Source organism: Labrus bergylta, chromosome 1 (genome assembly GCF_963930695.1).
Source record: "Labrus bergylta chromosome 1, fLabBer1.1, whole genome shotgun sequence".
NCBI lineage: Eukaryota > Metazoa > Chordata > Actinopteri > Labriformes > Labridae > Labrus > Labrus bergylta.
This window is the reverse complement of record NC_089195.1, coordinates 31,656,670-31,681,141: the sequence shown is the minus strand read 5'-3', so window position 1 is coordinate 31,681,141 and position 24,472 is coordinate 31,656,670. Positions and strand designations below refer to the sequence as shown.

The 24,472-nt window shown below is 43.7% G+C and overlaps 1 protein-coding gene across 9 annotated transcripts in view; it reads left to right on the top strand.

Moving 5' to 3' along the window:
- The first annotated feature begins 1,241 nt into the window (after positions 1-1,241).
- Positions 1,242-24,472, top strand: part of slit2 (slit homolog 2 (Drosophila)) — a 101,967-nt gene continuing 78,736 nt past the window's right edge. For 2 of the 9 annotated variants that reach the window (XM_065959183.1, XM_065959178.1), the window contains exons 1-4: positions 1,254-2,297; positions 3,187-3,258; positions 6,334-6,405; positions 15,332-15,403. In XM_065959183.1, the coding sequence (XP_065815255.1) occupies positions 2,086-2,297; positions 3,187-3,258; positions 6,334-6,405; positions 15,332-15,403 (428 nt within the window). In that variant the 5' untranslated portion in view covers positions 1,254-2,085. Of the gene's footprint in view, positions 2,298-3,186; positions 3,259-6,333; positions 6,406-15,331; positions 15,404-24,472 lie in introns of all 9 variants that reach the window. The other 7 variants (XM_065959215.1, XM_065959206.1, XM_065959192.1 and 4 more) reach the window with 7 other exon arrangements.

The window sequence follows — 24,472 nt, the reverse complement described above, 5'->3', positions numbered from 1 at the left end:
GGGAATAAGCAAATCAGGAAGATTTCAGGGGGAGGGTGTCCTGAAATTTTCTCGAGTGCTTGTGTGAAAACAGCTTTCCAATCAAAATATGAAGGCATGATTCTGTCAGAAATGTATCGGCAACATTTCATACAAGTTTGTGCAAGTTCAGAAGTTTACTTGAAGTTTCTACTTTTAAAATAGACATGTTTTACATACTTTTCAATGTCGATCATTGAAATAAAAGACATTGTATCCTTTTCAAAAGCATTGTATCAGAAAGTACTGAAGAAGGCGTGGTCGGGTGGAGGCTGGCTGAGGCTGTGGGGCCCAATGTGATGACTTGTCATGGGACACAGGCGACGCCCCTGACCTGATGTATTAAAAGGTAAGTCGTGGAATTCATTAGTTGTATCAGCATTCACTGTTTGGTCATTATACCTTACTTTTTTATGGTTTAAAGTAACCGGGCAGATTTCTCGCTCTATCTAGAACAATAATTAAGAGAAGATGCTGTTTTAAATTAGGATAAGAGTAACCTTAATCATGCAAAAACCATAAATCAGTCATTTGAAATGAAAGCAGGACGAAGACAGAGAGATGGTATAAAAAAAGATTTGTGATTTTACTTAATTGAAGATTCAAGACTTTGACTTGTAACCGAGTATTTACTGTAAAAGTAACATCACATATCTGAGTATACTTAATATACACACATGTATATGTTTGAATAATTGTTTCTAGATTTCCATTTTATCCAAGGAGTGAAGAGTTTCCTACATTTAGCTCTGACCCCTCAAAGTCTTAAAATGTCTCTTTAGTTCATTAAGTGCTCCTATTGAAATACATCCCATAATTGAATAAGACATATGGCCCACAGCTGCTGTGATTGAGACTGAAAGATCTTAAAATGATTAGATTAACTTAACTTGATTTGTCATATCCATTACAGTTTCCCTCGATGTGAAAGCTGTAGAAGTCTTAACCTGTGTGTCCATCATGGGACAGGTTCAATGTTTCTTTAAAGCTTTAACCAGCTGTGAAAGGGTTTTTTTTTTTTCTCTGCCCACGTCTCCTCTCTGATGCATCAGGTGACCGGGGACACTGCAGCAGAAAAGAAAAGTCTCCTTCCGAGGTCAACTGTTGCTTGTTTGACGGACAGCCTGCTGGAAACCTGCTGCTGAGGGAAAACACAGCGTGTGTGCGCGTCTGTGTGCGTGCGTGTAGTTGTGTGTGGGAGAGAGAGAGAGCGAGAGAGTTGTCTGGACAGACGCAGTAGCAGACGTGCCCGCTCCCGTCTCTCTCTCTCTCTCTCTCTCTCTCTCTCCGCTCTCTCTCACACACTCTCGGGAGCAGCGCTTTGACGCACCACGCTCAGTTGGATTATAGTATTGCGCGCTGGTCTTTCACGGGGCTTTTCTTCCCCCCTCTCACGCTGCATACACCCATGCCACTGACCGGCAATCGATTCATGATCGGGATCAATATTTCTCCTCCACGGTGACCTCTACTGAGCTTCTTTTTTTTTTTTTTTTTTTTTTTGGGGAGAACCGAGCGCTGCCGCTGCTCCCTCTCCGGACGCGTGTTGAGAATTAATAACCCAGACAGCCTCACCTGGAGTGTGTGCGTGTGTGAAGTGTTTGTAAGAGTGTTTTCCTGGGATCACATCAAGGATCGAGGTGTCTGTCTTAACTGAGTGAGTGCGTGAGCTGAAGCAAAGCCAAACGCAAAACACGCCGGGGGGATTTGGGCACCGCATGCCGGGGACATGTGGAAGTTTGCGCCGCTGTAGCGCAGCCAGAGAGCCGGTCCACCGCCTCACCGAGCTCCCCTCTCCCTGCCCGGGGGGGGGCAACATTACCACTTCACAACCCCTTAACACACCGAAACCCCCTCTGAGAAGACCCCAAATGTAAAAATCAGAGCGAGAAATTAAAAAAAACAAAAAAAACATACGCCTGCGGAGGGAGGACAACGCGAAGGAGCACGGCGTCCCGTTGTTGTTAAGAGTTTTGGTGAGCTCTTTCGGGGGATTTCAGGGCTCTAATCTTTGACGTCCCTGATAGATTTACTTGTTTTTCATTTGGCCCCCCACTTGCCGCAGTGATGGTGGGAGCCGTGAGCCCCGCTAGCCGCTCCTCGGTGTCCGCGCCGGGGCTGCTGCTGGTGGCTGTTTTGGCCCTGGTCCTCCTCCTGTCCGGCGGAGCGGACGGCCAGCCCTGCCCAGCGCAGTGCTCCTGCACCGGGACCACGGTGGATTGTCACGGCCAAGGGCTCCGCAGCGTGCCTAGGAATATACCCCGCAACGCGGAGAGACTGTGAGTACCTTCAACAGTTTAAAATGCGCACAGCAAATCCCCAACATGTGGCCACAGTTCAGAGGGGAAAATCCCGGAATATGATCGATTTCTGCTTAACAAGTGTGCACTGCCTGCTGCTCGAATCGAACACTGAAATCTGTGCTTCCCTTGAGGAGGGGGTTTAAAGAGTTTACGACAATATGTCCCCACTTCCCTTCCTTTAAAACCCTAAAATGTATTGCAAACAAGTCTGAATTATCCAATGATAATCTTTAACTAATAGTCTATGTGTTAGACTTGAGTATTCTGTTTTCTAAACTGCATGTTGACAGAGTATTGGAGTTCTTTTTCTCTCCTTGGGGACTATAGCCTACATGTTTTTTTTTTTTGCGCAGGGCTCTACATTTTGACAACGTGTCAGAAACTCCACCTTCATCTGTAAATGCTGCAAAATGCCAATCATCATTTTATTTTTAAATATATTGTCATTAAAAAAAAGCTGTCTCATTGCTTTAATCAGAGAGTGGGGATTGTCTTTCTGCTCGCGGAGCTGAAGTTGGGGGGGGGGGGGGGCATGCTGTGGTTGTGTTGGTGGTTTCGCACTGTTGCATTAGCACAGCCTCCGTAGACCACATCGGTTTGTCTGGAGACCAGCAAGTTAATCAAAAACGGATTTGGACAAGTGGGCTTTTCGGTTAAACAGGCCACATTTTTACGAGTCTGAGACCCCTTACTGATGAAATTAAAATGTGCCACCACAGCTCAGATGACAAATCTGCGTCTGCCACAGCATCAAGTTCAAACATTTCAAGAACCATTTCTGCTCACCTGCCTCGTCCTTGTTTTAACATAAATCTCCTTTATAGGCTACAGATAATCTTTATTTTTGCTCAATTTTTCTCTGCAGGGATCTGAATGCAAACAACCTCACCAAAATCACCAAGGCGGATTTTGCAGGACTGCGACATCTGCGAGTGTTGTAAGTGGTTTTTAAATTTTTTCCCTTTCTTTCTTTTCTTTCTTTTCCCCCCTTTTTGGCTTTGCAGAGGCAGAAGCACATCATCTCTCATTCACGACTCTGACTAGAAGCAACAGCCTTCAATTTCCACAACTTTTCCCCTAAAACACCAACAACATGCATGGTTTAACTGTTTCCCTGCTCTGTGGAGCATCACGCTCCGTGGAGCTGCCGCATGCAGCACTGCGTCTGTAGAGTCGTGGGAAGCTGGCGTTGTGTGTGTGTTTGTCTGCGCAGACTAGAAGCGGCACCTGTTAATGCTGTCGTGTTAATCTGCCAGTGGAAGTGTCAGGAGGGGCTTATTTTAACCAGCGGGCACACGGGGAAAGAGATAGCGGTCATTAGGTGTAACCGCGGAGGGAGGAATGCAGCTGGAAGGGAGGGAGGGTGCAAGGAAAGGAAAGGAAAGAGTCAAGTAAGAACAGGTTTTCTTTTTTTTTTCTTTACCTGGGATGGATCCAGGTTAAGAGTGGTACAGGGGTTGCATGCTCCTATTGTGTGTCTGTGTATGTGTGTGTGTGTGTGTGTGGGGGGGTGTGTGTGTGTGTGCTTGTCTGTGTGTGTTTGTGTGGGGGGTGTGTGACTGTGTGTGCCATTCAACTGCTAAAAGTGAATGGCAGGGAATACACATTGTTGAAATTCCTCCAGAGATTATGCCCTTAATTGTGTGTGTGTGTGTGTGTGTGTGTGTGTGTGTGTGTGTGTGTGTGTGTGTGTGTGTTCATGTCTACCTGCATGCAGTTACACAATCTTAAACGTTTGGATTGCATCTAAAGCTGCATCAATAAGTCCATTAGTTAGTCCAGAAAACATTATTATTGGTAAGTTCCTGTACTGCTCCATGTATGTTTTTATTATTTCTTCAGCCAAATTTGGGATTTCTCAAAAGAAAAAACCCGGATGTGTAAATATATGTGCTAATCTTTTGTAGTACTAACAAGCCAACCGTTTGGTCTGCAGAAGCCTTCTCAAGACGTGCTCATCCAAAAGACTTCTTACTGGACACTGGGCTTCTTTGGGTTGTTATCAATACATCAGCCAAGCGTGAAGTCAATGGCATGACTGGTTGTAAAGAAATGATGAGGTCGTACAAGCAGACGTACTGAATGATGGAGATTACTTTATCAGTGTTTTACATACAGTAGGCTTATCGTTAGTATTTCTTTCTTTTTATCCAACGTTCTCTGATTTTAATGTATTTCATTGACTTCCAGATGTTTTATAGAGATTGACTATACTCACTTTTATTCCTTTTTAGTTTCATTTTGTTCCTAACATTCTTATTCCTGTCTTCTTTCTTGTTATACTCTTTCCTAATTTTACCTGTTGTTGTCATTTTCTGGTTTTATCTCCCATCTGTCGTTCACCTGTGAAGTACTTTGGGGCTGCATGCTTTTATGTATGAAAACCAAACTTCAGCAGAATCTCTTCATAAAAAGAAACTGTTGGCCCATGGCGCCACTTTTCATTCAAATGGTACCAACTGTGTCATGGTCACTCAGACATCATATCTACAAATATACACCAAATGTTGATGTAATAACTCAAAGCAATCAGGAGATATAACCTTTCCTGTTACGGGGCCTGGCAGTAACATTTGAGCTAACCTTGTGAGCCAACTGTTCTTAAACTAAAGAGCATTGTCCAAAAATGTTTTATACCAAATTTGGTGACAATTGCATAAAAGTTAGACTTAGACAACTTTATTCATCCCAGGGGTTCAACAGTGAGTCCACCCAGACCATGCATACATTTACAGAGAATCAGATGAGAAGCTGACTTTAAGGATAACAGTAATAAACAGGTCAATAAATACATAACCAAGACATTCAAGGATGCACCGCGGTCACATTGTAGAGACTACATTCAAGGAATGTGCGTACAGGCCTCTGGAGCGGAAGTCACAGGAATAAACCACTTTATCGTTAAACAAGACATGCATACCAGGACATATTCATTCTATCAAGATTTAAGAGCCTGATGGCCGAGGGAATGAACGAAAATAAAGAAGATCAGGACCCAATCTTGAATTTTTGACAAGTGGCAATACTCGAAAAGATGAATTTGTTTTCTTAGACTTGTAGTAAAAGTGGTAATGGCCCAAGAGAATAGTGCTACCATCGCGCCCAATAACCCCAGAATTCAACACTTGGGTGTTTAGCACCTGCCAATGGCATGTCCACTGAATAAATGGTTGTTGATAAAATGGATGGACATGCATGCAGATGTTCCTTTGTCCTTTGTCATACTTTGTTTGTTCTCAAAACAAGCAGTAAGTATGGCCGCTTTTGAGGCTTGGAGATCTGTTTTTCTCCATTTTCTGACACTGATATGATAGATTAAGAAACTAACAATGTAAAGAAAGCATGTCATGAATAGCAGCGCACCGGCATGTTCTATCTTATAATGCATGTTGTCCATGCAGCAAAGATTAAGTTGTGTTGGTGTGTGTGTGTGTGTGTGTGTGTGTGTGTGTGTGTGTGTGAGGCTGATGTGGGCTTGGTCAGCACAGTGCTCCTGTGGGAGTCGTGCCAGTGTAAGTGAATGAGTAGTCACAGCTATGTGGTTAGATGGAGGGTAAATTGGATGATAGATGAGCCGCTGTCCGACTGATGGGCCCGTTTTAGAGTCAATTCTGGGACTCCATCGACCCGCCGCTGATTGTCCCCCCTCTCTTTCTCTCTCTCTCTCTCTCTCTCTTTCTCTCTCTGCTGTTTGAACATCCCATCACTTTCATCTGCACCAATCTGTTTTATTTCTTTTACTTTCACACCCTCTGCCATCTTTCATCCCCATCTCTCCCTGCCCATTCTCTCCAGCGTCTTATCTCTCTCTGCCTCTCTCGTGCTCTGTCCCACTCTCCTTCACCTTCATCCCTCCACTTCCTCTTATTTGTGGCCCCTTCTAGCCATCTTTATCCTTTTCTCTGGCTTCTAACAGTGTCAGCTCTCACACTCTGAGTCTCTCTATCATTACGCTTTTTTTGTTCTGTCCAGTTTCTTATTGTCTCACTCTGTCCTGGTGCTTCTCCTCTAGGCAGCTAATGGAGAACAAAATCAGCACCATTGAGAGAGGAGCCTTCCAGGACCTGAAGGAGCTGGAGAGACTGTGAGTAACATTTTAGGATTCAAGCTGCTGCCGTTCTTTTCTTTTTCTTTTCAAAACTGAGTTATATTCCGTATCTGCTGGGTATGCCTATGTTTCAGGACCTTAAAATGCATAAGTATTCACGTTGACCTAGTTGGCAAACCAGCAGACAGATAGGCAACAAATGAAAGGTCAAGCTTAAATGTCATGGAGGCTAGCCTGGTCAAACGTTATCATCAGATCAGTCCTAAAATCCTGATCTTTTCAGGTTATTGCCAGTGTGAGATGGGGTTAATGAGGTCTAGGTGTCAGTCTGTTGGCGCTCACAGATTGCCAGTCGAAGGGCAATGTGTTGCACATGGAGGTGGAATAATGGGGCGCAGACATCAGGCCATAAGAGGTTTAGTAGCAGAGAGAGAAATGGGGGAAGACAGTGGCAATCTGTGACGATGAAACATGGACGTTCTCTTAGTGATGTCACACTTTGGTTTCTGAGGAATTTTTGAAGCCAAACAATGGAGGTCACCATTTGTAAATGCTATCTCAATCTAACTTTTGATCAATTTAGAGATGGGCAAAGAGGAGGGTCTTTGTCTCCTGGCAAACAGCAACAACGCACCCGTCTGCCAACTCTGCCGCAACCCCAATTATGTAAATATTTAGCTAAATTATAAAGGTCACCCCAGGTACAGTTTTAACCAATGGGGAAATGAGTTATTGAACCAAAATCTGTTTTTTGAACCTGGCTGTAAGGTGTTTCTTTCTGCTGTAAAATGGGCATTTTAATATGGGTGTAAATTGGGATTCCTTGGCTTTTGCAGCCTGCCTCAAGTGGACACTTAAAGAACTGCAGTTTCTTGCATTTCCACATTTGCTTCATTTTGCAACACTGGAGTTCGCAGCCTGCTCAGAGATTAATCTAGGACTTTTTTTGGGATCAGAAAAGTGTTTTATTTTACGACTTGTTTTGAGCAGCCAGAAATCGATAAAATACGTGGCTTGAAGTGAGTGGCTCTCTTACAGTTGGCTAACAAGGTCGAGACGTTGAGATTGAAGGCCTTTAAGATAAGATGCAACACATGTTTATATGCATCAAACTGTCCGGAAACCTATACAATTCATAAATGTTTAACCTGAATGTCATGGTATGCGGCTGCCAGCGTCTCGGTCCGAGGGGGAAAATCTGGAGAATGCGTCACATGGCAGCGACTGAGCAACAGCCTGAGGTTGTTACGGCGTTGGCCTGGAATCACTGGCATTCAGCATCCGACCCTGAGGCAGTTATGGTATAATTAAGTCTCGGTAGTGTGTGTGACAGAGAGAGAGAGAGAGAGAGAGCGAGAGAGAGAGACAGAAGGGAGACGTGGACCTCTGACTGCTGATATGTCCATTGTGTGGACTGTCAACTTTGCTTGATGTGTGAACTACCCAAACATACAAGAAAATAAGATTCTGGAATTTAGCAAAATGTGACAAGCTTTTTATTAAAGACGCATAAAAACCCTCGCTGCACAAACACGCCTGACAAACCTGCTTATACATAGAGCTACACAAAGCTAGATGTATAACCATACAGTGCAAATTGAACTGAAGGTAAACTTTTTCATGGCTGTTTTGGATCAATTCTTTCAGGGAATAAAAAAGATAAACCCTGATTCCTTCCGCTGCTCTCGTCTCAGCTGTGTTGTGCCTGTTTATTCCTCTCTGCTGCATTTTGGCTTCTTTTTATTGACCGAGAGAGAAGCTCCATGAAAGGGAATCTGCTCACGATTTTAATGCAGACCAATGCTTGGTTTCTGTCCAGCTAAGCAGATCTGGGAATTACTTCAAGGATGTTCAGACACACAGAGCAATATTGAACAGTAGACTTTGATAGTCATTACGCTCTGCACAAAGAGACACCTTCTGGTTATTGTAATCTATAGTGACGCCTGTGAACAGCCAGAGCAGATGAAGTCCTTTGATGTCTACCGTCAAAACCACGCCGGCTCACTTTGTGTCGACTCTGAAGGAAACAAACATCTTTGACAGCAGCTTACTTTCTGACACAACATGGCTGGTTTTTTTCTGTTGTCCTCACTGCCGATTTTCAACTGTATTTTCGGCGTCGTCAGCGCGGCATGTTCACAAACACAAAGATGGAGTCAGTCATCAATGCCCCCCTGCCGCTGCCGGACAAAGGCACATCTCCAGACTCTGGAGTTTGTAGGGGCTCGTTTCAAAGGCCCCCATGCTCTTGGGGGGCTGGAGGGGAGCCTGCTGGGCACTGCTGCCCAGAGGAGAGGGCCCTAAGCCGGGCTGAGTGATCCACAGTGACTGCCCCCCACGGGGGAGGGGACGGGGACGGTTCCTCTTCTCATGTTTTTTTTTTTTGCGACATGCCCTTCAGGGCTGGGCAGGGTGGGGTCAGGTGTGGGGCAGTAGCTGGGGGGGGGTACGGAGGAGGGGCTCAAGGAGGTGTGGAGGAGATCGGCATGTCATAACACACACGTGCATGCACGCACGCAAACACACCCCTCCCTCGCTAAGGATACAGTCATGCATGCGCATTAACTCACGCAAGGCTGCTCCGTCAGTCCTGGTTCTATCTTAATTCCCCCCCCACACACACACACACTCTTCTACACCCACTCACACCTTCTCGTCTCATTCATTCTTTAACCTCATGTTTTTCCACTGTACCCACCCATCTCGTTCTCTCACTCTCTCTCTCTCTCTCTATTGTCCCGAGCGTATAGGAATGTCATACATTCTTCACTCTCTCCCCGTGGAGGCAGAAAAAGGAAAAAAGAGGAGTTCCTGATCCTCTTATCCTCCTCTCACATCTGACTGCTTTACAGCCCGCTGTCCGACTCAAAGGGTGCGAGATTGAAGGCGATAACAGCCGCAGATATGCAGAGAGAAAACAAAACAGTAATTACAGGCACTGAGGCGATGATTTCCGAGAGCAGCGGTGGGATAAAGCCTCACATAATTAGCCTGTAATTGAGTGATCACATTGTCAAAGAGAATCCTAACAGGGATGAATAACAGTCCAACTGATTACAGGTAGGGAGATTGTCTATCAGCGAGTGAGTACAAACTAGATAATTAAACTTCAAGCTAAGTGATTCTGCTCTGGAAAGTCTGAATAGCTGAAGATAATTGTAGTGGAGATCCCACCTGGTTGGATATGGATTTCAAAGAAAAAGCACTGGATTAGCGCTGAATGATTAGCTCTAAAGCCTCCGAGTGATAACATTGTTCTCGCTGATCATTTGAGGGCAAAGTTGTTGTTTTTTGTGTGTGTGGCCGTTTTTATTGAGCAGCAGAGCTTGAAATTGTCTGCACTGTGTGTAGACACACACAAAAAAGCCATTTCCACAACAGCGGCCGCGTCTCAATGTAACTCGTGATGGATTTTCCTGCCCCCCCCCTCCCCCCCGCCTGCCTGTCTGTGCAGCAGTTGACATTTTGTTATACTTGTTGGTAAACAGCAGTAAGAAGGAGAAATGCTCAAAGTTCAGAGAAAGGTTTCCTAAAAGTTTGGACTCTAGGGGATTTTTTTGGGCGATGGGAAAGGATTTGAAGCATCTGGTGAGCAGACAGGATTCTGCCTGGCCGTGGTTTAGGGCAGACGACTTGTCTCTGACTGAACACATATACACTCGAGGGCGTGCACAAGTGCTTGAACAACAAACAAGGAGTTTAAAAAGGTTTTCACTTGTGCACTCTAAGATTTAAGTCTGCCGAAAATCTTCCTGAGTTGCTTGTTCACACATGCACCTCACAGCTGGAGACCTGTCGGACAGGAGGGGGGAGGGGTCTCATGAAGGGTCGTGAAAAGATTGATGCAGAAGTAGTGGAAGAAGCAACAGAAGATGACACAACTTTAGCCTTTTTATAAATGCAATGTGTAGTTTGACAAACCCTCCGGCTCGTTTTTTTCTTGTTGTCTGGGGGAAATAATCTGGTTAAACTTGGGGGGAACAATTCTGCTGTTTGCATTCAAACATGCAGTTAACCAGGAAAATATAGTTGTTAAAAAGTATGAAAACACCAAGAGTGTGTGCACATTTTTTGAGTGAAATGTTTCTCTGGTTTAATAATTCCTTCTGCAGCCTGAGTGTGTAAGCCTGCAGTACTACTACTAATGATAATAATACATTTTATTTACAACGCACTTTACATTTAATGAAAATCTCAAAGTGCTACAATTTCAATAAAACCATAAAAACAATAGCAATAGTCAAAGGTAAAATCAGAGTTAAGAACCAAAGCATTAAACAAGATCTAAAAGCAGGTTTAAGGGAAAAGGTCGACTAAGAATGAACCAATCTTGTGGTGTTTTCACACATGCACAAAACTACAGAAAATTCTGTGATTAAGCTGCATTAGCGAACACAAATGGCAGAACTTTTCACGTAGACGTTTTCCTCCCAGCCCCCCTAGTTAAACTCCTACATTAAGTCGGGGTGAGCTGATGAATGCAGCAGGTGAAAGTCAGGAAAATTCTCCGCAGGCGCTGGAGGGAAGAGGGGTTGAATGACGTCTACATCATGCGACCGTCTCGTGATCGGTGCAATAAAGAAGCTTCATACTCTTTTCTGCCCATAGCTGTGTTTATGCCCAACAACATGTAGCACTGATAAAATCAGACTCTGCTTCAGCCACCATCTTGGATATCTTCCAAACATTACGAATGCAGCCTATTTTTTTGTCATGTCTTACCTCCTGAGACCCTTAATCCTCCCGTCTAATAGGAAGGACTTCACACTGTGAGGGACAAATGTATTTACAGCATTTCACAGGCTGGCTATGTTGAACTTTTGTAGACTTTTTGTTTCTGCCTTTTTTTGGTCGGTATGTATTTGAGTATCTATAAAGATTTGGCACTCTGTAGGCTTCTGTGGGAGTGTGTGTGTGTGTGTGTGTGTGTGATGACTGTGTGGTTTGTGGGCCTTTAGCATCTGTTTATGACTGCAGGGATTATCACCCGGCTGCAGTGTGACATTAGCTCGTTGGAGAGACTTCTCACACCTCAGACTATACAGGCTGCTCCGTCTTCAGTCTTCCACCAGCCAAAACTCTGACTAATGTGACTCGACTGTGGAAGTGTTTCAGTGCATTCCTCCAGGTCCAAACCGCTAAACCACGACAGACGACTTCACAATTTTTAGTCTGAGGCTGTGAGTGCTTTTTAAGGGACTCAGTACATTTGTGCAGCGAATCTTTGAACTGCATTGAAAAAAAAAAAAAAAGGATTTGCATCATTAGAGACTGAAAGGGAAGCTGTTAGTAGCTTACATTGTGACTGAGGGTGGAGTTGAGAGGTCACAAATAACTAACAATAAACAAAAAACAAATTGTTGGACTCCCCGGACGTGATTTCCTTCTGCTCTGTACGAGACGTCAAGAGAATTTGTGAGACTTAACCAGACCATGACGTCAGGTTCTGGTTAACTCAAAGCGTGGAGCGGAGTGGAAGGACACACCCACCCCGGCAGCTCTTTCAAAGACACGCCCACCTGGAAGCTAACTCAAATGTCCCTGCGACTGCAAACAGAGCTGGCCAATTGGAGGAAAGTGAGCATGTGGGGAGGCGGGCCTTAAAGAGACAGCAGCTGACATGAAGTGTTTCAGGCAGACGCTGAAACGAGGGATTTTACTGACGCCAGTGTCATATACATAAGGAGGATTTTTAGCTACACACCTCACAACGCTTCTCAATAGTTGTCCCAGACCGACATCATTAATGGTGAAAGTAAGACTTTAAAGTTGGCATATATTGCCTTTTGCGGATGTATGCACAGGAAGAGTAAAAACAGAATATAAATATGAAACATTTGTAGAGAAAATAAACTGTCTGAAATCTGAGAATGGAATTACATCTGCTTCCGTTTTGGACTTTTTTTTCCATCACATCAGGTGATTTGAAGATGTTTCCTGCACTCTGAATGTTTTTTTTATATCTGGCTTTTAGCAGTTATTCAAAGTCAAGTTGCTGAGGAGTGACTTCATCTGACTCGGAGCTCCTCAGCTGTATCATTTGCAGACTTTTTGTAACATAAATTCTGTTTTGTCATCCCTCAAGGAAGATAAAATGAAACATGTGTGTTGGGTTTTTAATCCGTGTCCCTCGAGATGCACAAGTTGAAGGCAGAAAATAAAAATCATCAGAGTCAAGACTCATTCAGAAGTGTTCCTGTGTCATATATTTCTGACCCTTAAATAGACATTATATGTCAGGTAACGTGTTCACATTGATGTTGAGTAATCAGACAGTCCCTCGCTTTATGAGCAAAATGATGAAGTGAATGAAGAGCACAACACCTGAGAGGAACCAGACGGGTTTTGGTCTCGACTTTACTCTCCTAGTCTGACAGCATTGCACCTATTTAAAGCAGATGAGCTCATACCCCCTCTCTGTCCTCCTTCCTCCAACCACCAGCCTCTGCACTCACCCAGGGGAGGTCTAGCCCACTAACGGGCGCTCATGGCTGGGCAGGACCTGCAGGAGGGAAGCGGGCCCCTCCGCGGGACCACGTGGGGCTCTTAGCCGCCAGAGCCTGGGCGCTAACGGAAGAGGAGTGAATAATTTAGAAACATCATTTCTGCGGGATGTTAAATATTTAAGCGGCCTCTGATGTAACGGGTGGTGGGGGGGGGGGGGGGGGTGTGAATGTGTGCGTGTGTGTGCGAGCACGGTCATTTATTCGTGCTCCTGAGCGGAGAGGGGGTGACGTCATTAAAGGAGAGTCCACAGCGAGTTATAGTGAAGCAGAGGGATGTGATAGATGAGGTGTTAGAGGAAAAAGTCATTGAGAGACTTAAAGAGGGAGTTTTGGAAAGGAATTAGTGACACTTTAATACGGTCTGGTATTAATGTGCTGAAGAGTTTGAGTTCGATTTCATTGAACTATTCAGTCTTATTCTTGCTTTTTATGTGTTATTTCAAGACACAGCGGGCGGCAGTAGCTCAGTCTGTAGGGACTTGGGTTTGGAACCAGAGGGTCGCCAGTCTCGATGCGGACCATAATATGGAAGTTGGTCTGGTAGCCGGAGAGGCGCCAGGGCACTTCTTGATCACTGCCAAGGCGCCCTTGAGCAAGGCACTGAACCCCCGACCACTCTGTTGCGCTCCCTGTGTAGCAGCCCTACTCTGACATTTCTCCACTAATACATGTTTTGTGTGTGAGAAGAATGTAAAAGAGTGTAAAACCAGAATTTCCCTCAGGGATTAATAAAGTACTAAAATGTGAGCGCAGCTTTGGCAGATATTTGTATTCGTTACAAGCAATCGAGGCCTTGCATTTTTGCTTTTCACATCTTGACATACGATGTTTATCTGGACTTGTCAGGTAAAAGTGGGCTACAATAATAACAAGAAGAAGATGAAGAAGAAGAAGAGATACACTGAGTTTGCCTGCCTGTCATCTCCAGGCAGGGAGATGAACTGCCAAGGCTCGGCTCGGTCACCTTTTGTAACCAGTCGAGTTTTCAGAACCACTTGTAGGCCGTGCTGCAGGAGCTCAGGCAGCGGTCAGGGCTTCAAAAACAAGTAGTAAAATAAATTCTAAAACTCAGAGGCGTCCAGTCGAGGGAAGCAAGGGCAGGTGTAATGTGGTCACTTCTCTTGGTATGTGTTAAAACACCGCGCCAGCATTTTAAATAAACTGCAATAAGCTTTGGATTTTAATGTTAATGATACAATAAAGGGCATTAAAATAGTGAAGTCCGGAAGACATAAATGCATGGATGACCTTTTCTATATCACCAGGAGAAAGGAGTGTTCTGATTTGGGTTAGATCTCTCAGTTGATCGAAGCAGGACTGCATCACTTTTGGGTCACTTGGCTGTCAAAACATTGCTCTGAGTCAAACATCGATAGTGCAGTATGGAGTTGGAAACTGTTATGAGAGAGCGGGGAAAGAGACGCAGGTTGAACCCGAGGACGGTGGCCTCCGTACATGGGATGCAACATAACCGCTAGGATATCAGGGCGCCCCGCAAAGAGAGAAAACACACTTGCTCAGATTTTTTGGCCGTGCATTCTTTCACTTTCTTCCTCTCTTGTTTTTCTATTTGCAGCCAGCACAGCATCCGTCGCTTGGCCAGTCAGTGTGTGTGTGTTTGTGTGTGTGTGTGTGTGTGTGTGTGTGTGTCAGGGTTAAACTGTTTCAGCAGCCTGTCTCTCATTGTGTCACTCAGCTGCCTCACTCTCTCTCACACACACACACATACACACACACACACACACACAGCTACACACACAGGCACACAAACCTCTTCAATCCACTCAACCAGGGTTAAATGATCGCACCCAGATTATTAAACTCAGCCGAGTTCTCTCAACTCCTCTGTGTGTGTGTGTGTGTGTGTGTGTGTGTGTGTGTGTGTGTGATGACGGGTTGTTGTGAGTTCTTCCCCTGTGAGGGCCTTGTTTACTCTATGGGGTCCTTTTCACACATTCGGTAGTCCGGCCAGACTGCCTGTTTGTTTTTCCCACATCATCTCCTCTCCTCCTCCTTTGTGGTAAAAAAAAAAAAAAAAAAGCTCCCCCTCTCTCTCCTCTCTCCCCTCTCCCCTTCATCTCATCTGAACCCCCCCCATCCCTCACCCCCCTCCCGTCCTCCCTCTCCTCTGCCTTCCCATCATCCTTCTAGAGTCCACTGTTTGTCTGGCAGCCATATTGTACCCCTTAAATCAGGGGCTAACACGGAGTCTGTGTGTTTTTTGTGAGTCTAGAAAAAGTGTCTCCATCAATCTGCTTATTCTTTCATACTTCCTCTCGCTGCACAGACTCGCATTACAATAAAAACACCATCACATAATGTGATATGATTAACAGGATACAGGACTCTCACTTTATAAAAACTAATTACACACACATGTAACCGCTTCACCCACACTGTCTGGAAGGAGGCTACGTCGAGTTTATTCCCTAATTTATGCCGTGTTTTTCCAGGCGCCTGAATCGGAATAATCTGGCCGTCTTCCCCGAGCTGCTTTTCCTGGGAACGACGAAGCTCTACAGACTGTAAGTCCTGTTTTTTAATTTTTTTTTTTCTCCCCCTTTACATCACTCACTTGCTCCGCATTGTTAACTTAAATATTGTTCTTTTTTGTTCCTGTGTGTGTGGTTTTTTTTGGAGCGAGATCCTTCAGATGGACTGGTGGGGTGGGTGTGTGTGGCGGTGGTGTGTTTGTGTGTTCCCCACCAGAACAAGAAAAAAAGCTTGTACAGGATATTAACTATGACTTAAAATGACACGGTGAAATATGTTGCAGCAGACGTTGAAAAGAAGAAGAGGAAGAAAAAAAAAAAAAGTCTGGTTGTCTCGGTGATGCAGCCGTGGTGTTTTCCTTGGATGGGAGAGTGAGAGAACAGATTTTTTTTACACGGCCCTCTACATGAAAGCCAGTTCAGTAGCTAATGGAGATTAGCACTCCAACAGCTGCTGCCCACTGGGAGAGGTGTGTGTGTGTGTGTACGTGTGTGTGTGTGTGAGAGAATAGAAAGTAAAAAGCGAGTGAGAACCAAAAAGTGGAGGTATAAGCCGGTGAAACAGAGAAACAGGTTTCTCCTCTGACGTTTTGTGTTTCACAGGCAGAAAATAGCCTCAGTCACAGAACATAAACGTTCCACTTTTGCGTCCCAAAAACCGCAGTTTGTTGTCGTCAGGCACCTTCCAACCCCTTTTCGGTCTCGTCTGCTCTGTAAGCCGAGCCGTGGATTTCCAGGACTGGGAAAGGGCTGGGTCTGCTATACGCTCCTGAAAAACTGTGGGAACTCACATCCCGTCACGGTCGTTTGTGGGTCCCGGGGAATAATTATGGTTGCTTGTTATTTATATGCAGCGGTTGAATATATTTATCTAGAACAATAATGAAATGCTCAGATGATTCAGAGAGTGCGTGAAAGTTGTTTATGTTCCGCGGGCGCTACGGTGGCTGGCTGGGTTTGACCTGTGTTGTGTACGGGTATGTGTATGTGTGTGTGTGTGTGTGTGTGTTTGTGTGTTGGAGTTTCTCAAGGCCATGCAGGAGTTGGCATATTGCTCAGCGTGTGGGCCGAGGTAAAAATACAGCTCCAATGCACAGCTCTGTGCTCAGCTGTCGCAGACAAGCAGCCTCTGCCGCTCTCACTGCGTGTGTGTGTGTGTGTCACAGTGTGTGTGTGTGTGTGTGTGTGTGTGTCTGGAGGTGAATGTGTTTAGCAGACGATCCCGGGTCATTCTTCATCCAGGAGAGCAGCTTCCATGATCATTTTTCTCAGTTAAATCTTAAACTTAAAAGCTAGCTGCACATTTCTCAGACGAATGGAAGTCATTCAGGACAAACACAGACGCAGAGGGCGGAGCCAACAGTATTCTGTTTGTTCAAAATTAAATCTTACGCCCACTTCTTCACCCCCTCTTACAGTGTTTTTTTTTATTTTTGGAAATCAAAACAAGAGGCTCTTGAGAACCTCTGAAGTGGATCTTGTTAAGTTTCTTTTTTTAGAGGTCAGAAGGTATGTGTGCGAACTGGACCGACTCAAGTTTTTGCAACAGTGCTTCTATAAATGAACACTTGCTCAACCTGCTATTATAAAAATTATGTTTTCACTGTGTTAGGGCTTGGAAAGTGTGTGTGTGTGTGTGTGTGTGTGTGTGTGTGTGTGTGTGTGTGTGTGTGTGTGTGTAGTTTTCAGTACTCAACTTTTTTTATGCAGTTTACTGTGAAAAACACAATTTCTTTTTGAATTGTATTTTTTTTATTTCTCTATTTAAATGAGGAACTTTTTGACCAGAGACCAGGGTTTTGACCCTGACTCTCTTGTGCTGTTAGGTTTAAAAACAGTTTAACATGAGGAACAAATGACTTCTGGGCTATAAATAAAGAGTATAAACAATATCTGTCACGTCTAGCTGTTGATGAAGGCTAAACAACTTTATCATACAGGATGCATTGACGAGTGTTGCAGCTGTGATCGGTGATCAGTTGTCGGTCTGGTTTACTAAAGATTCTTTTATATTGACTGATTAAACTTGTAGCTTTGCTTATATTTCTTTTGATATGATGAGAATGAGAGCATAACACACATGATTCATGCACCGCTCGTGCACACTGTAAAGCTCTTTCCTCTCGTATAGTGTAATGTGTGGCATTTTACAGATGTAGATACAGATGTGGGTTTGCTCTCCACCTGTTACCGATGACGTGACGGTGACTCACGCACGTCTGAGTTCTTGATTCATTACTCACTACAGAGTGAATTATTTATTGTCTGTTTCAGAGGGGAGTATAGTGTTGTGATGGTGAGTGAGTGATTTCAGACACAGGTGGTGAGGTGACGTCATCCTTCAGACAAAAACAAAATGATTTTTACATTTATTCATCACACAGGTTTATAGGTACACAGAGGGTAAACTAATGCAGTCTAGTCCTTTACTCCTCCATTCACAAACATGATCATGATCACTTAGTGGTCAATCTGAGTTTACTACATCCAGAGCTTTCATGTTCATTAAAGCTCCTCTGAGGAGTTTTAACCTGGCTATGAAATATGATAAAATGAATACTAATGCCTTTTTTATGACCTTTAAAAGCAAACAAGACCATCAGCATAAAGAGTGACATTTTCTCTATCGTAATAATTAATGTCTGAAATTGCTGCCGGGGGGGGTAGCTGTCAGACTTCTGCAGAAATTGTTTTTTTTTTTTAGATTTAATTTTGGAGGAAATGATCCACAGGTCGGATTTGAACCCAGGCAGCTTGTTGAAGGACTGTCGTGACTGTACATGGGGGGATTTTTTTGCATTTTGTTTTTTCCTGTGTGTGGTATTTTCCATCCTCTCTCTCTCTCTCTCTCTCTCTCTGTCTCTCTCTCTCTGTCTACTGGACAGATATCAGATGAAAGACGGAGAGATGAAAGAGGGCCGGATGAAGGGATGGGAGGATGAGAGAATGGGTCACTGCCTCCACAGCTGATAACTCTGGTTTCAGCCCGAGTATGAGCGCTGGGTTGCTTGGACAGAGCTTGTGTGTGTGTGTGTGTGTGTGTGTGTGTGTGTGTGTGTGTGTGTGTGTGTGTGTGTGTGTGTGTGTGTGTGTGTGTGTGTGTGTGTGTGTGTGTGTGTGTGTGTGTGTGTGTGTGTGTGTTATTTTGTGGTTTCTGGAAAATGTCTCTCAGCAACTGAGTTCCAGGTTATTTTATCATTCTGTATTTGTGTTTCGTTGACGTGTGTTTTGCTTTCAACTTTGGCCTTTAAAGCAGAAAAAGTGTGAGGTGAAATGAAATAGATTTGTGTGTGTGTGTGTGTGTGTGTGTGTGTGTGTGTGTTTGAGAGAGATACAGAGAGAGAGAGGGGAAATTGAGGGAAAGTCAGTGTCAGCCCTTCATCGTCATTCCTTTGAGAGAGAGAGTCAACATGGACGAGTTGATTGAGAGTTGAATGAGTGAACTTCAGGTCTCACACACACACACACACACACACACACACACACACACACACACACACATTAAACCTGGGTTAAAGTGGTTTTTTGGGGTCTGAATTAATGAGGTGATGAGGCTACGTTTTTGCAGTGTGTGTTTATGTGTGTGTAATAGTCCCTAATCCTCTGCTAAACGGTGCCCTGATGAGGCTTTACCCAGCAGCATTGTTGCTTAGCAGCCTCCGAGGTTTTGGCTTTGTCTTGTGTGAGAGCTTAACCCCCCTACACACACACACACACACACACACACACACACACACACACACACACACACAAACTCCCTCTTTATAAAAACACACACTCACACATACGTACCACCTCGGCCGAGACGACAGACTCAGCTCCATGCGTCACAAGAGCACCCTCTTGTCTTTCAGGGGACGTGGGGCTTTTCCCAGCGTGCACCACCAGTTCACTTTTACAGGAAAAGGGGGGCGGGGGTAAGAAAGAGGAAGAGAGAGGTCAGAGGTAGACAAAATGAAATTTTCTCTTTGTAAATAATGTTTTTTAATTAAGACAGAGAGCGTCGGGCGTTTTTTTAGTTGCCCTGGTGATGACGACCTCAGGGTCCCACAGAGGTCTAAGGTGAAGAATGTTCCAGTCAGGAGATCTAAGCAGGAGGTGATTTATAGCAGTAAGCTGTGAGGGGGGAAACCTCCTCCCTCTCATTTACCAAAAATCAGGATTCATTAAGCTTGGAACAGCTGTTTCCTCCTGAAAGATTTTCTTTTTAAATTATATAATCATTGATTGACATCATTGACATTTTTGGTGTTTTTACACACAGACACACACTCAAATCTTTTTGCGCTCAAATTAAGGGGGGACGTTTTTTCTACCTCAAATTGAAATTACATTTTCTTGTCGGCCCCCTTGTCCAATTTCTGTGTAAAGTTGGGGTGAGCTGATGTGTGAACAAAGCAGGAAATGTTCAGGAAAATGCACAGTCAGCAAGCAGGCCGGCCCGGGACACGGTGAGCGACCGGTGCGATAGTTGTCACATGTTATGAGTCGACTTTAAAACTTTTTCTTCTTGCAAGTGCGATCTTTTCACTCATTTGTTGATACTATAAAAACATACGATTAAAAAGTAGCATTGAGATAAACTCAAAAACTGTCATGATGGTGTCGCACTCTGTGGCTTCCTCTGTCATGTCTGCATCGTTCTTATTACGTCATGCCAGCATCCTGAGACCCCGCCCCCCCCCCTCGCTCTGACAGTGAAAGTCTCAGGCTGTGAGGTGCATGTGTGAACAGCAAATCATAACACAAAACCATGCAACAAAAAAACAAATAGTTTGAAAGAGCAGAAAAAAAACACTGTGAGGAGTTTGAAGTTCCATCGAGGAGTTTTTAATCTGGTTGGGAGATTGTCTAAAATTAATTCCGATGCCTGGATATGACCATCAGCAACACGATGGCGGAGCATGTTTCCTCAATGTTTGATGATGTAGTCAGGTCATTTTTATCATTTAACTCAGTAGACGTCTAACATATTGCCTTTAAGGCTGCTTCTCTTTGCCTGTTTCTAGATTGATCAAAAGTTCTGGTTACTCCCTCCGGTGTCACCCGTACCCCTCCATGTTTGTTTTTGTTGGCTTGATGCAGATTTGTTTCCTGTGTTGGCCATACTGAAGAACAGAGGGGACATGTTTTTGTCTGACATCCCGGATAGAGGACAAACATGTCAGACTAATGATTAAGTTTAATTCAATCCCTTACCTCCAGAATCATACTGCAGTTCTGATCCACATTGTCTGCTTCTTTTTTTTCCTTGCAACTTGCAAAATAAATGTGGTAGAAATTTGGTACATTGTATTTTTTGAAACTTTCAGTTGAATCAAAGCCACGGCGGCCCCTTTTCATGATGGTTCTTCTTGTCAGGGGAAAACAAGTAGAAACGAAAACTCCTGCTTCTGGTTATTCCAGCCGGAGTTGAAGGGGATTATTAGGGTTTGGGATGCTGCCTTTTTAGAGAGATCCGTATCTTCTGGTTGCAAAGTTTGCTGTGAGTTGTTTTGAAAGAGACGATATTTGGCCACTGACTTTGTGTACATAGGATATGCAAATATGTGCCATTATGTCTGTTTGAGGAAATGAAGTTAAGCCTCTGCAGCCTGAGGCGTCCGCATGGGCCTCTCTCTCCCCCTTGTCAGTTACTCTCTCTCTCCCTCTCTCTATCAAACAAACATAGACACACACACTGGCTCAATCATACCGCTTTAGCATTCAGCAATATTTCCTGCCCCCTCCTGTTTCTCTGAATGCTCTTAAACAGATATAAAAACTCTCTCACACTCACATGCACACAAGAAAATCGCTCTCTCCAGATCTTTTCAGCACTTACAAAGACATATTGTCCGAGAAATGTTTTCATGAGGGCTCTTGGATCACACACATTCTCTCCCTCAAGCCAAACAGGAAGATGTGGATAGTGTTTTTTTTATTTCCTTTTTATTTCCTTTGCTTGATTTTGTGTGTTTTTAAGGTATTTCCATGTCATCCGTGTACACATTGTGAATCACCTTTGAGTGTAAACCAACTGTTACAACAGTTTGTGGAGGTGTTGAGTGTCAGTGACTCACTCTCTTGCCATCGTAGGAATCACATGACTAGCTATCTGAATTGCTCAAGGCCACTCATTCCTAAGAAGTGATTTGGCCGTTCACATCCCAACACAATGCTCTAATTCATTCTGGAGTGATTCAGAGAGGGTTTGCCAAAGCAGCGCTGGCATTACGGAGAGGGCACCGATACAAAAGATTATTTTATACTTACAGAATGTAAAGATTTGAAACGCCCTGCTTGACTTTTAGCACGGCTAGAGCTAACTTGTTTCTGAACCGAGCCCAGGAAGTGTGTGTGTTTGTTTTTGTGGAGATCACACACCCACTTTTTGAAGCTTATTTTTCCTTTTTTTATAAAGGTTGATGTTGGGGCTTTATGCCTTTCTTTTAGAGATAGGAGACAGACCTTTGAGGAGAAAGAAAATGGGGAATGCCATGCAGGAAAGACTCCAAACCCAGGTCCCCCACCTGGAGAACCCTAGCCTCTGTTCATGGGGCGAGCTCTCTAACCGCTCGGCTACAGGCACCTCTGCAGCTTTTTGTATTTGTGACATTAACGTATTTAAACAGGGAACATTTATAGTCCATATAAAATGGCAGATTGGCACACAGCAGTGGAAAACAGCATGTTGGACTCTACATTTATTATCTAGCAGCTAAGTTCATAAATTTAGTTGCCAGATTAGCAACAACGAATGCGATCTACAGCCGTTTTCACACATGCACTTTCTGATAATTTCCAGAAATTGTCAGGCTGGGAGATCTTTGTAGTAATCACATAAAGGTGGTTGCTGGGTACTTTGCCATATACGTTTAATTTAACTTAGTTGCATTGATAAAAAAAAAGGAATGCAATCAAAGAATACAAACTACAACTTTCCTTTACAAATCCACAGTGTGCCTTGGATTGTTTTAGAATCACACGTCGTTATTCTTCATGGCAAAATATGTTTGAAAATTGCCAGTATAGTATCCGTTTAGCCTTTATACCAGTAATTTGTGTAATTTGACACAGTTAGATTCTGAACAAAGGCGCAGAGAAGAACACACTGGCAAGCAGAAAACAGACGCTGTTTCATTACATGCAAGAAGATTGCACAGGTCGTGCTCGGGTCGTGCACCAGTTGCAGGGAAAAAAAGTCCTTCAACTCTGCCCACAGTCTCGCTTGCAGTGAGATTTCTTGAATATTTCCTGCTGTGTTCACATATCAGCTCACTCTGACTTCTTACAGGGCTGGCTGGAAAAAGTTTGGGTATTGTTTAAGTGAAAGATTCAAGTGTTTTGTGCTCACACATGCAGCTCAGCCTGAAATTTTGAAAGATTTTCAGGAGTTTTGTGCATGTGTGAAAACACAGTCGGACTCCAGTATTCCTCGAATCAGTGCACAGATTGTTTGTTCTCTGATGATATTTTTAGGGAGTTAAACAGATCTGTGATTAATCGTCTCTTCATGAAGATTAAAATGCTCATTTTCCGTGCAAATCGTCTGGCAAATATAATCATTTCTGAGGCTGCAGTTTGTTTTCATTTCAAATTATCTCGCAGTGAGATGTTTTTTTTATAATTTAAACCACGCAGCTTTAATCAGACAACTCCATCTGATACAGAGAGTCTGCGCTCTCTGTGGACTCCACACTCCTGTCTGTGAACACAACTTCAGACGCATCACAGCTGTGCTTTGACAAACAAACATTGTCAACATGACCCAAAAAAAGAACAATAAATCATGAAATTTTCATTCAATGGGACACATTAATACTTTATATGTGCATACACATAAATCGCTGCTCTTCTTCTTTTGTACTTTGTTCCAAGTTGAGGATCTTCTTCTCTGTTTGTTTATACTGGAAATTAAATACTGATTAATGTAATGGAAAATAAGTTTATTCTAATCTACATTATCTTTGTCAAATTATTTTTATTTTGCCAACAGGGAAAACAATCTATTTATCATTTTCATTTATTTAACATTAACGCCTGTGAGGAACTTTTGCATTGTGTTGATTTTGGCGCCCCCTGTGGACAAAGTGGCACATCACATCCTCTTTGCAGATTTTATTCCTGTAACTCTGTGAATTGTAGTTTGTAACAAAATAAATCACATCCTTCTTTCTTATATGTTAAATCTGTCACTTGTGAGTAGGCCTTGGACAATGATTATTATCGCGATGTAACTTTTCTCAGTGTTTTCCAGCGCCGTGCACTGAGCTTATGATGGTGAAATGTTCCTCTGTTCAAGTAGAGTTTGTCATGTTCTGACAATGAAGAATGGTTAAACCACACTTAACCATCTGGTTTCTTCAACTTTCACTCAGGAGTGAAAAATCAGCCTTTAAATGTGAAAGAAAACAAAAAACTCCAATCAAATTTAAAAATAAAACCTCTTTTTCAGTCTTCATACAAATTGCTTTTTAGTTACTTTCCATTCTTGCGCGCTGAATGCAACTCAATTAATCACCTGTCGCCCAGGGTGTGTGAGTGTCAAAGTTCAGAGCTCGTAGGTGAAAGATCTGTGATCATCAGTGTCGAGCGATGAGATATCCAGGATAATGGACATGCCAGAAGTGAGGACGCTGCTCTGCCCATCAGATTACACAAAGAGCGAGAGTTACGCCTGGGAAAAAAAAAAAAAAAAAGAGACAGAGAGAGAGAGAGAGAGAGGAGGTGTGGGTACAGACAGAGTGAATGAAGGGTATTTAAAAAAGATTAGAGATGTGTTTGCTCTCTTAAATGGTGTGGAAAAGAAAGGTGCAGGGGAGGAATTTACAGAGGTGAAGACAGAAACTTTACTTCATTGTGAGGTGTCTGTGAGAACAACAAGAAGAGGAAGAAGAAGAAGGAGAAGAAGGAGAAAAAAAAGGCCGGGAAAGTGAGGAGCAGAGAAAGTAAAGAAAGGAGGGGAGCTAGAGGGGAGAGGAAAGGAAAGGAGAGGAGAGAGGTATGTCAGTTCTAACTGTAGATGGCAGGTAGCCTGAAGCCTGGAGCCAGCATGTCTGTCAGAAACAAGTGCCCAGGTGTGTGTGTGTGTGTGTGTGTGTACGTAACCTGAGTGTGGAT